General features: G+C 46.6%; 1 protein-coding gene across 4 annotated transcripts in view; it reads right to left on the bottom strand.

The window, feature by feature from the left end:
* Positions 1-10,023: 10,023 nt before the first annotated feature.
* Positions 10,024-12,728, bottom strand: part of LOC130358872 (protein D7-like) — an 80,616-nt gene continuing 77,911 nt past the window's right edge. For 3 of the 4 annotated variants that reach the window (XM_056562779.1, XM_056562780.1, XM_056562781.1), the window contains 2 exons: positions 10,354-10,383; positions 10,024-10,129 (listed from right to left, as the gene is read on the bottom strand). In XM_056562779.1, coding sequence (XP_056418754.1) covers positions 10,362-10,383 — 22 coding nt within the window. In that variant the 3' untranslated portion in view covers positions 10,024-10,129; positions 10,354-10,361. The remainder of the gene's footprint in view (positions 10,130-10,353; positions 10,384-12,728) is intronic. The other variant, XM_056562782.1, reaches the window with a different exon arrangement.

Genomic DNA, 12,728 nt, shown 5'->3' with positions numbered 1-12,728 from the left:
AATAACATGCTGGTGTTGCCCCATACTTTTTCACAAGAAGTAAAACTAAAAAGACCCCCAAAATGTGTAATACAATTTGTACTGGAGTACAGAAGTACCCCATATGTGGATGTAAAATACTCTGCGGGCGCACAACAAAGCTCAGGAGTGAGAGCGCACCATGTATATTTGAGGCGATTTGCACAGGGGTGGCTGATCATTACAGCGGTTCTGACAAATGCAAAAAAAAAAAAAAATTACTAAAAAAAAAAAAAAACACACCCACCTGTGACCCCCATTTTGCAAACTACATCCCTCACGGAATGCGACAAGGTGTATAGTGAGCCTTAACACCCCACTGGCGTTTGAAGAAATTTTGTTAAATTTCGACGTGAAAATGAAAATTTTTTATTTTTATACTAAAATGCTGGTGTTATCCCAAATTTCTCATTTTCACAAAGGGTAATAGGAAAAAAAGCCCCCTCAAAATTTGTAACACCATTTCTTCTAAGTATAAAAAAAAATACCCCATGTGTGGATGTAAAGTGCTCTGCGGTCGAACTACAGGGCTCAGAAGAGAAGGAGCGCCATTTGGCCTTTGGAGAGAGAATGTGTCTGGAATTGAAGGCCATGTGTGTTTACAAAGCCCTTATGGTTGAGAAACCTTGGCGTTGGTGTGCGGGCTCTGGTGTGTCCTTCATATAAGGATATACTGGTGAATGTCTCAATTTTAACATCAGTGTTGAGGGATAGCCAATGTCATTGTATACATCTACCACAGTAATGCACCTAGTTGCACAGTAATGCAACTATTCAGCAAAATTCACTCTCCAAAATCCCAGTGTCATTCCTTCCCTTCTGAGCCCTCTGGTGCACCAACAGAGCACTTTACGTACACATGAAGTATTTCCTTATTTGAAAGAAATCGGATTACAAATTTTAGGGAGATCTCTCCTTTTACCCCTTGCAAAAATTTGAAAACTGGGTTTACAAGAACATGCAAGTGTAAAAATTGAAGATTGGGGGGGGCGTGGCTTGGCGCCGACGGTGATGGCCGCACATTAGGAGGGCTCCTGCTCTGCTGGCCATAAAGGAGCTTTAAATCCACAAAGGTGACCCTGCTTTCAGATGGGGAAGAATTCCCGACGTGCACGAAACCCCTCCGCACCCGCCCGGCTGACTTTATCTACCTCAGGAGGCATACCACACTACTTTCAGCCGTCCCCGGCCTCAGCTTCTTCCTCCCTCACCGCCATTACGGGACCTGTGCTGGGCCTGCGCTCCCGTTCCGGTGCTCACCCAGTGCTACCCACGGAGGATCTCTCTGCTTACCACCTGCCGAAGACACCAGGGACGCCTGCGCTCCTACTGCCGGTGACTGCAGCTGCTGTGACAGTGCCTGTGACCTCGCTTCAGCCATCGGGGAGCAGCGCTACTGACCCTGCTCCGGATCTCCTGCCTGCTGCTGCGGCCCCTGTTGTGGGCTCTTCTCCTACTCTGGAACTGTTGCCTGTGGCGGTGAGTGCTGCTGGGGGACCTGTATTAACGGCAGATTCCCCCCCTAACCCCGCTCTGCAGCTGTCCCTGGTGGGCTCCTCTCCCTTGTCGCTGGGTGGACTTGCTGGGGCTCCATCTTGGGCCTCCTTGGTGGGGGGCCGGCCTTCTCCAGCAAATTCTCTGCCGTGCTCAGCTACTCACTACTGCTCGGCCTCCCACTCCCCTACACAAGTGGGACCTGCCTCTGTTCCCCCAGCTCATTCTCCTATTACCCCTTTGGACCCTCTAGCTGCCTGCTATACCCCCTCAAGTTCCCCTAAGCCACAGAGGTCCAGGCAAGCTGCCATGCGGACCTCCATACCAGCTTCTGGGGCACTCCATCTGTCTCCTAAGGGGACCCCTCGCTCTCAACCTGGGCCGGTAGCACCACCGGGGCCGACCCCAGCCCTCCTGTCCTGGGACTTGGCATCTGAATCTGATTTACCCTGCTCGGGTCTGTCTGTGCATTCCTCTGCTCTTCCTGATTTGAGCCAGCTCCTTTCCCAAATCCCTACTAAGGAGGACTTCCGCTCTCTTATTGCTGAGGTTAAGGAAGCCTGCCGAGCGGAGATCTCCTCTATGCGACAGGACCTCCAGCATGTCTCTGACCGAGTGGATGGATTGGAAGATGCTCATGATCACACCAGAGAGTATATTACCCAGCTCCACTCTACCATTGCTTCTCAGAAGGACTTCCTTGGGGATCTCCATGCCCATGTTGAGGATCTGGACAATAGAGGGAGGCGTAACAACATTAGGGTGCGAGGGCTGCCGGAAGCTGCACGTGAGGAGGACCTTTTTACCACCCTGGAAACAATTTTCAACCTGATACTTGGCAAACCCCCCTCCCATAGGATCAAACTAGACAGAGCTCACAGGGCGCTTCGTCCTAAATCTGCCTCGGGCGCTCCACGGGATGTTATTTGCTGTGTGCATGATTTCCAAGTTAAAGAAGCTATAATGGCTAAGGCTAGGTCCCTGAGACATTTTGACTTCAATGGGGCTCCTCTTCAACTTTTTCAGGACTTGTCCTGGTTAACCCTCAGGAAGCGACGACTGCTCCAACCTCTCCTGGAGGTCCTACGCTCTCATCAGGTGCCGTATAGGTGGAATTTTCCATTTGGGCTCCATGCCCGCAGAGATGGACGCTCCGCTGTTTTACGCTCCTTTTCGGACCTTCAAGCCTTCTGCTCCACCTTGGAATTGCCTGTGCCTCAGTTGGAAGATTGGGACCTGATGTCTCCCCCTCCACCTTTGCCTCCTGTGTGGCAGCCAGTCCGAGCTCGCCGGTCTGGTTCTCAGCGGAAGTCTTCACCACCCACCCTGGGGGCCCCGACTCGGGCTCCCCCCTGAGTTTCTGACTGGGATGTTGTATTTTTTCCTCAATACTTTTTGCTTGGGGGTTCTTGCTGGACACTGACTGTCCCCTGATTGACGGAGATTATCCCCTCTCCGAGCGGTTGGCATTTGTTCTAGTTTTATATTGTCCCCATCATTATAGTACAGTTGCATTTTTTGGTCACCTGTGGTTCTTATTCATATGTGTTTTTTTTGCAATGGCCTCAGAGTTGGGCTCCTACCTTTTTGGTGGTGGTTTTCCAGTTGGCTCCTTCCATTTCCCCTCCTGAGGCCATAGTAATGGATCGCTCATGCTTTGGTTCATGGTCCACATTGATGGTCCTGGCCTCCGCATTGGCTTCCTGGTCAATGGTTTATTTTACTATTTACTGTTGTACTTTATTTGTTTATCTGGTATCTGTTTGGTCTCTCGTCGGTTTGTTTGTCTTTGTGTTTTCTCTTGATTTGGTGTTGTTTTCTGCTGGTCTTCTGTTGTCTTGTGTGTCCTTCTCCCTTTTTTTTCTCCCGCCTTAGATTCCCTTCTCCTGTCCGTACAGTTGCTGGTCCCTGCTCTTTTCCAGTCCCCATTGAGGTTTTGGTGCTGCCCGGTGTATCCTACCAGGTTGTTCTTGTGAGTATGCTTCTTTTTGTCTGTTTCTTTTTCTTCACTCACCCGCCATGATCAGGTGTGTCTCCCTGAATGTTAAGGGGCTTAATTCCCCCACTAAGCGACGCCTACTTCAAAGGGAGTTGGTTGGTTTACATGCTGATATAGTTTTCCTTCAGGAGACGCACTTCGACCATTCTGGGTCCTTCCAATTTCTTCAACACCTGTTCCCCCAGTCTTACTCAGCTACCACGAGTAGGAAAACAGCGGGGGTGGCTATCCTGGTCTCTAGGTCCTGCTCGCTTCAAGTTTCTTCCTCTCTCTCTGACCCTATGGGACGATACGTAATCTTAGAAGGTACTCTGGGAGGGGTCCCCCTTTTGCTCTGTAATGTCTATGCGCCTACCACTTCGCAAATCCCTTTCCTGCGTAGGGTTTTTGCTAAACTCCAGAGGTATCCCCCATCTGCATGGTTAGTGGGCGGTGACTTCAACCTCATTTTTTCCCCGTCCTTGGACCGCCATTCTGTTACTAGTGCTCCCCCTGCACCTGCGCAGCTGCGTCTGGCTTCGCTTTTTCGACGTCTCATACGTAACTCCTCGCTCTACGATTTGTGGCTGATTGGCCATCCGACGGAGCGCTCTTTTAGTTTTTACTCACATCCCCACAAATTGCATACACGTATTGATTATTTTTTTGGGAATCTCCCTATGGTGCGCATGCTCTCTGATACTTCTCTAGATCCTATCTCCTGGTCTGACCACTGTCCAGTTCTTCTCTCTTTTTCTTCTACCCCTTCCTCTCTGAGATCCTGTCATTGGAGGATGAACAACTCTCTTCTTAAAACCTTACCTTCCCGTGAATCGATTCAGCAGTGTATTTCCGACTACTTTACCACTAATGACGGCTCTGTATCCTCTCAGGCTATCCTTTGGGAAGCTCACAAATCGGTGATCCGAGGCCGTTGCATTGCTCTGGGCGCCGGTCTCAAGCGGAGCGCTCTGAATCGATCTCGGGAACTTCGTGTGGAGATTGCTCGACTGGAGGCTCTCTTGTTGTGTTCTCCTTCTGTTTCGACTCTGAGGGGCTTGGTGGCGGCTCGGGCACGCTTAAGCGACCTGGCTCTCCATAAAGTTGAGAGGCAATTGCTTTATGCTAGGCAGCGTTTCTATGAGAAGGGTAACAAGGCCCACACTATGCTAGCGAGACGGTTGCGTGACCGGGCTGCTGCTCAATCCCCCTCGGCTTTGAAGGACCCTGCCGGGGTGCTTCATTACCACCCTGCTGATATCTCTCGTCTGTTTGTTGACTATTACACTAATCTTTACTCACTTCCTTCCCAGTTGCCATCCGACCCGGGGGAGAGAGTGCAGCCCTAGATGCCTATCTTTCTCAGTGTGGTTTGCCCTCTCTTTCAGGGGCAGACCGGGATGCTCTTAATGCTCCTATTACTGGAGAGGAGATCTCTGAGGTCCTTAAATCTCTCCCCTCTGGTCGCTCCCCTGGGCCGGATGGCTTCCCTTACCTGTACTATAAAACATTTTCTTCTTTGTTAGTGCCTAAACTTGTCCCCCTTTTCAATTCCTTTCTAGATGGTGAAACGATCCCGCAGTCTTTCTTGCACTCCCTTATCACCCTCATACCCAAGCCTGGTAAGGATCCTCACGATTGTTCGAGTTACCGGCTCATTGCCCTCCTTAACTCTGACCTTAAGCTTTTTTCTAAGGTTTTGGCAGTTAGACTATGCTCCTTCCTCCCGGCCCTTGTTCATAAGGACCAGGTTGGATTTATCCCTTGTCGCCAGGGTGGAGACAACACTAGGAGGGTAGTGGACCTGATTGATTTGATCAATCGGAGATCTGAACAGGCATTAATTCTTAGTCTTGATGCTGAGAAGGCTTTTGATAGGCTTGGGTGGCCGTTCCTTTTTGCTACCTTACAGAAATTTGGGATTTCGGGGAAGTTTTTGACTGCACTGCGGGGTCTCTACTCCTCCCCTACAGCTTCACTTAAACTTCCTCACTCGCCATCTCCTACTTTTTCTTTGTTTAATGGGACTCGTCAGGGTTGCCCGTTATCCCCGCTGATCTTTGCACTCTGTATTGAACCCTTTGCTGCCATGATCAGGGGTGATCCGGACATAACTGGTATTTCCTTACATGATAGGGATTTCAAGGTTTGTTTATTTGCTGATGATGTCCTTCTTACGCTTTCTCGACCTCTACTGTCTCTTCCTTCTCTCTATAGGGTCCTGCATGACTATGGGGTGGTTTCTGGCTACAAGGTAAATCTTTCTAAGTCAGAGACTCTTCCTCTTAACCTTCCCCCTCATCTTTCTACTCTTTTACGCTCTAACTTTTCTTTTCGGTGGTCTCCCTCTGCTATTAAATACCTTGGGGTCTGAATCTCCTCTCACTATTCCTCACTATACTCTACCAACTATCTCCCCCTATTCAGGGATCTCCGCGCCCTTATGGAAAATGGCGCTCGCAATATATTTCTTTTTTTGGTCGCATTGCCGCGGTGAAAATGACTATTCTTCCGAAACTCCTCTACTTTTTTGAAACCCTGCCAGTTCGGTTCCCGCTGTCGGCCCTGCGCTCCCTACAGGTGGCTATTTTTCGGTTCATTTGGGACGGTAAAAGGCATCGGCTACCGATGTCCGTGATGTTGGCTGGGCGGGCGTTTGGGGGTCTGGCGGTCCCGGATGTAGTGAAGTATTAATGGGCTGCCCATTTGCGCCATCTCGCGGCGTGGTCCACCTATCATGCCTACAGCCGCTGGATGGAAATAGAGAAGCTGTGGTTAGCGCCTGTCCACCCTAACGCTCTCCTTTGGACTCTTCCTGCCTCTGCTCCTACTCTCTCCCCTCTCCTGGGTCCTATGGCATTTTCTAAATATGTGTGGAATTACTGTTCTGTCAAATTTAAATTACTGTCTCCCTCTTCCCCTCTTCAATCTTTCCTTTATCATCCTAGCTTTCCCCCTGGCCGGACCTCTCCTATGGTAAGGGAATGGGGGTCTAGAGGCCTTTTTTGCTGGGCGGATGTAGTTGACCCTTTGAAGCGTACCCTCTTGCCCTTCTCTCAGTTACAGTCTCGTTGGGATCTCCCCTCGTCTGAGTGTTTTCATTATTCACAGCTACAACACTTTATGTCCTCCACGCTGGGTGCGCTAGTGGTGTCTTCCCCTACGGGCTTTGAACGGCTGTGTCGTGGTGGACCTCAGGCAAGGGGGCTTCTCTCCGATATTTATTCCTTGCTAATCCAACCTCAGGAGGGAGTCCTGGTATCTCATCGCTATATGTCTCGCTGGGAGGAGGCGCTTAATACTACTATCACTCTCCCTCAATGGAAGATAATATGGGAGCGGGCCTCTAGGGCATCTATATGTACGGCTTATAAGGAGACTCAATATAAACTACTTATGGGTTGGTACCATACTCCAGAGTTATTGAATAGGCTGAATCCTGATATCCCCCCCCAGTGCTGGCGTTGTGGGTTTGGGCACACTGTTTCATGTTTTCTGGTCCTGCCCTCTTATCACGGGGTACTGGGAGTTAGTGAGTCGTTTGGTATCAGATGTTCTTGGAGTCTCTGTCCCTCCTGATCCTCAGGTCTACCTCTTGCACCTTTCACACTCTGCTCTACCCAAGAAACTGTTTAAACTGGCTATGCATATGTTCTTGGCAGCTAAGACACTTGTTGCTAAATGCTGGAAGAGGACTCTTCCTCCCTCTGAATCAGACCTACTCTCCCGAATACGTGATATACGCTCTTTAGAATACCTCACTGCCTCTTTGAATAATACTATCCCTGCCTTTCTTTCAGTTTGGGAACCATGGGACCGCTTCTCTGACAGGCAACCTCCCTAAGGCGGTTCTGACATCTTCCTCCCCCTCTTTCCCCTCCCTCCTTGTTCCCCTTCCCCCCCCCCCTTTTTTCTCTTTTTTTTGTTGTTGTTTGTTTGTTTATTTTTGTTTGTTATTTGTTCGAGGTTCTGTTGTCCTTTTCTCCTTTTTGTCTTTGTTTCTGTCTTCTCTCTTTGTCTTCGTGTTGTAGAGTCTTAGTTCTCTCTTTGAGTATTTGGCTATAAACCTATGTTCATTCACTACAGTCTTTATGGTTTATCTGGGGTTGGGGCTAGTTGTTTTGGACTACAACTGTTTCTGAATGCTCTGGTCTCTATCTTAGCTTGTCATTTGCCCTGATGTGATCGCACTGGGCATTGCCCCAAATTATGCTTTGATTGTGTTTTACTAACTTTGTTTTTTATGTGAAAATCTTTAATAAAAACTACAGTAAAAAAAAAAAAAAAAAATTGAAGATTGAGTTTTCTCCTTCACTTTGCTGCTATTCCTGTGAAACACCTAAAAGGGTTTATCACTTTCTGAATGTAATTTTGCATACTTTGGAGGGGGGTGCAGTTTTTATATTGTGGTCATTTATGGGGAATTTCTAATATGAAGGCCCTTCAAATCCACTTCAAACTGATCCCTGAAAAATTCTGATTTTGAAAATTGTGAAAAATTGCTGCTGAACTTTGAAGCCCTCTGATGTCTTCCAGAAGTAAAACCAGAAGTCCTCCAAAAACCAGCAGAGTAATGGAAGTGCTGAGACCAGGATAACATTTTGCATAAGGGACATTTTGTATCTGTGAATCAATATAAATGTATTTGGGATGTCCATTTTCCTTATAAGCAGAGAGCTTCAAAATAAAAAAAAAGCAAAGCTACATTTTCAAAACTTTCAAATTTTGGAATTTTTCACCAAGAAATAATGCAAGTATCAACGAAAATTTACCACCAACATAAAAGTAGAATAGGTCACGAACAATCTTGAATAGAATGAAAAGTAAAAGCATCCCAGAGTTAATGCTTAAAGTGACAGTGGTCAGATGTGCAAAAAAAATGCTCTGGTTCTTAAAGTGAAGATGGGCTTGGTCCTTAAGGGGTTAAACCTTAAGAGTTCTGTGTAAATCCAGGATTTAAATTTATACACCACATCTGTTCAAAGCGATTGCCATTGGTGACATGGCAGATTCCTAGGCAGTAGTCCAGTTCTTTCCAGACCCATGCCAGTATATCCTCAGATAGGGACTCCACTGTTTCAGTAATGTGTTGCCTCAGGTTAAGATCTTTTATTGCAGAAATTCAGATTGGTGGGGGTCCAAATCCCAGCACCCCCACCACTAGGCAGATTGACAGGACCATTGTAGTTATATGGGCTTTAGATTATGCACACAGACACTGTAAGAGACCCCCTATGCTTGGCAGCTAGGCTGGGTTCACATTGCATTCAACATGTCCCTATGAAACACACCTCTGTCAAATGTTTTGATTGGTGGTGGGGTCTCAGTGCGGAGTAATATCAGCAGGGAGAAGTTTGCATTTAACTTCACAGGACAGACCCCGTAGACTTAAAATGGGTCAGCATGGCTGAGATCTCTGTGAGGGTGCATTCACACCACGTTTTGTACATGCAGGCGGGGGCAAACCGGGCGCTCCTGTACCCCGGCCGGATCAGCCTGTGACTCCATTTACTTTAATGACCCGACCGAGTCAAACGGTGACTGCGATCGGCTCAGTTTTGACCTGTATGCGGTTTCCTGACCAGACCTAAAACCATAGTATACTACAGTTTTAGGTCTGGTCCAAAACTGCATATGGGTCAAAACTGAGCCGACCGCAGTCAGTTTGACTCGGTCGGGTCATTAAAGTAAATGGAGTTACGGGCTGATCCGGCCAGGGTACGGGAGCGCCTGGTTTGCCCCCCCACCCCCCCCCCACCGGATCCGGCACCCGTATGTACAAAACGTGGTGTGAATGCACCCTAAGACAGGGAGTGATGCATGTTACTGTGCATTTCTATCTCATTCTAATGATTGGTTGGGGTGGGTGGGGGCACACTTCAAGCTTTGTCCATCAGACGTTTAAGTCCAACGTACAGTGCAAATGTTCTAGACAAGTGTGGGAGAAAATGCTGCAAAGTAAAAAATGCTTTCAAGAATAAAAAAATAAAAAGTGTGACTAATTTTTTTTATATCAATAATCAAAATGCAAACTTAAACAAGCCAAATCCTGCTTCCACAGCATGGGTCATCAAGTGATGATGAGCAGGGTACTGACACCTCAGCGAAATGTCACACCACAGAGCCATATTTCAAGTGTCATAGCAAAGGCTTGAAAATACTTATGTCCATATTATTTTCTTTAAAAGTTTAATTGGCCAATTTGTAATTCTTTTAAATACCTTCATGGATGCTTAGTGTTGGATGTCAGTGGGGAGTTTTGTAATGTCACTGTGGGACACTTTATTCACAGGTTGCAGGCTCACAGCGTCAGCCAGGAAGCAAGTGACTGTACTGATGTGCGACGGGTCTAGTGGTTGCTCCACTTGTATCAAAATAGGTTACAGGGGATCACCCTCAGTGCTTCAGGCTGGGTAATGCTTTTTTACTAGAGCATAAAGGCAGATTTTTCCAGCCCCATCTTGCTTATTTACCAACAAGTTTTGTGGCATGAGAAAGAAGCATTGATTAGATAAAATGTTTAATATTTATTAGAAAACATTTAAAAGCAAGTCCCTAAAAGCAAGTAAAACTCCGTAAAACTTCAGTAATTTAATGGTGGGTTAAAATGTTGTTTAGATCCATGTGTGTCTCAGAAGCCTAGAGAAAGAGGGGAAAAAAAATAAGTTACTACTGTACAAAGGCAGAACCAAGTTAGGTTCAACACCAGATAACATTTTCTGGAAAGATTCAAACATAAAGCGGCGACAGATACAGAGCCCTAAAATTGTACAGAATGGAACAGCAAAGGAAAAAAATAAAAATAAAAATAAAATAAAGGCTTCCCAGTGCACCCCCCCCCCCCCTAGACTTTTTGAACTTACTTCTACATTCAGTGCAGATTAGACTTCAGCCTGTAGGAGGAATTGAAATAGTATGTAAATAAAAAAATTTAAATGTACTTTTTCCTCAAACTTTACACAGAGAGAGGCCCAGTCATCAAGAGGTGTGAACAAATGTTGAGTGATTTATCAACAGCAACTAATCACAGCTCAGCTAACAAGCTCTAGTAAAGTGAAAGCTGAACAGGGATTGGTTGCTGTGGTAAAATCGCCCCACTTTTTCCTCTCACACAGTACGATACATCTGGACCACAGTCTATTAAAGGAGATATCCAGTGCTGAAAAACTTAGCCCCTATCCTAAGGATAGGGGCTAAGTTTAAGATTGCGGGGGGGGGGGCCCCACGGGAAGGGGACGTGTTGACCACCGCGCGTAGTGGCGGCTGACACGCCCCCTCAATACAACTCTATGGCAGAGCCCGGAGCGCTGCCTTCGGCAATTTCCGGCTCTGCTATAGTGATGTATTGAGGGGGAGTGTCGGCCGTTGCTTTGTGCTGTGGTCGACACCCGCTATCTGGCCAGCGAGCTAGGTCTCCCCCCCCCCCCCCCCCCCCCACAATCTGAAAAACTTAGGATACGGGATAAGTTTTTCAGCACTGGATTACCCCCTTTAAGGGTATGTTCACACTACATAATTCCCGCGGAATTCCATTAGCGGCATTCCCCAAACAGAATTACGTCGTTCTGTGAACATAATCAGTGTGAATGGGTCTTCCGCGAGACCAGTTCACACTGCGGAATTTCAGCAGCAGACAATTCCGCTGCTGAAATTGTTCCGCACAAAGAAAGAACATGTTCATTCTTTGCGCAGAAGTCCGCGAACACTGCATAGCAGTCAATGGTGACGGCGAAGTATTGCAGCGGCTGCCAGAATGAAATCTACGCTTGCGGAATTCGGTGAGCGGAGATTCTGTTCATTATCCGTAGTGTGAACATATCCCAACTAAGAACACCAGTGACTTGGTATCAAAGTCAAATTTTTGTACACGCCCTTTTTTGCAACTTTGCTATTCTCACTAAGTGGGTGTGGCTTATGAGAGTATGGCTCGAAAGGGGAGTGGCCACAAGTTGTCATTTACACCTGCAAACAGGCATACATTTTAAGCTGAAATCTATACCAGCTCGAACCGGTCCCAACTGATATGTCATGGCCTTGTTGGATGCAGTTCATTCTACGTGGTGATGTTTCTTGAATATTTTCAAATAGTCTTAAAATTTTAACCAAGATAACTCATGTTCACTTCACAAGTTTGGTTCCTACACCAACCCACAAACAGTTGTGACATTACACACTTAAAAACATACATATCATGCAAAAGCTTTATATAAAATGTAGAGATTTTTATATTTGTAATTTACATTGGTTAAATAAAAAAGTTATATCATTTGGCTATAAGGTTGGCTTGTCCCTGCAGCTATTACCTATGCGTCTGTGTAGAGACAAACTACAGGAAGTTTGGGTGGACAGGCAAGGCACTGTGCACCGAGAACAAGCAGGGCTCTGTGCACTGAGGCTCTGACATGTTCCCGTCTCACACAGCAGGATGATTAATGGTACGTTCACACGTACGCAGATTTGATGCTGTAGATTTCAATGTAAACTAAATGACTGAGCAAAGCTTCTAATTGGCAGTTACAGGATCCTGCGCAGATTTGATGCACAGGATTTGTAGGTGTGAACGTAGTACCCTAACAAGCCAGGAGCCTGCACAGAGCCCTGCTTGTCCCACTCACACTTCCTTTATTTTGTCTCTTCACAGAGACACCACAGGCAATAGCTGCAGGAACAAGATAGCATTTGTTGCCCAAAAATATACACCTTTTTTAACCAATGTATATTACAGATATACATATTTATTTACATTATATAAAAAAAAAATTGAAAATCACAAAAACACTTTACATGACTAATTTATAGCAACTTCATAGGATGGCATCAATTTCCCCTGGTCAAGTCACCATCTTCTTGCATTCTGCAAATTCAGTATGACAGCTCTTACCCAAGGGGCTCCCAAGAAGTGCACCAGGCAACAAAAGGTTTAGCCAGCCAACCAATCTGGCTTTAATTCCGTGTTATTGGACTGAGGCCAGTGTGGCCAGGCCTCAGCCCTAATCAAGCTCACAAGCCAATAAAAAGTAAACTTCGCTCCACATGTGCCAACTCAACTCCGCACAAAAACACAATCTTTTGTCTTAGCGGTGTGGCACAGCGTTCTGGAATTCTAAAACTTACCATATTAAGCCCTTCTGGGGCCCACACTGATGCTAGCTGATCATAAATAAATATTCAACACAATAGGTACATTTGCATTTTATTTATATTGCATACAAGTGACATTTAGAAGGGGTGCTCCGTC

This window comes from Hyla sarda, chromosome 2, assembly GCF_029499605.1.
Source record: "Hyla sarda isolate aHylSar1 chromosome 2, aHylSar1.hap1, whole genome shotgun sequence".
NCBI lineage: Eukaryota > Metazoa > Chordata > Amphibia > Anura > Hylidae > Hyla > Hyla sarda.
This window is presented reverse-complemented; position numbering and strand designations above follow the sequence as displayed.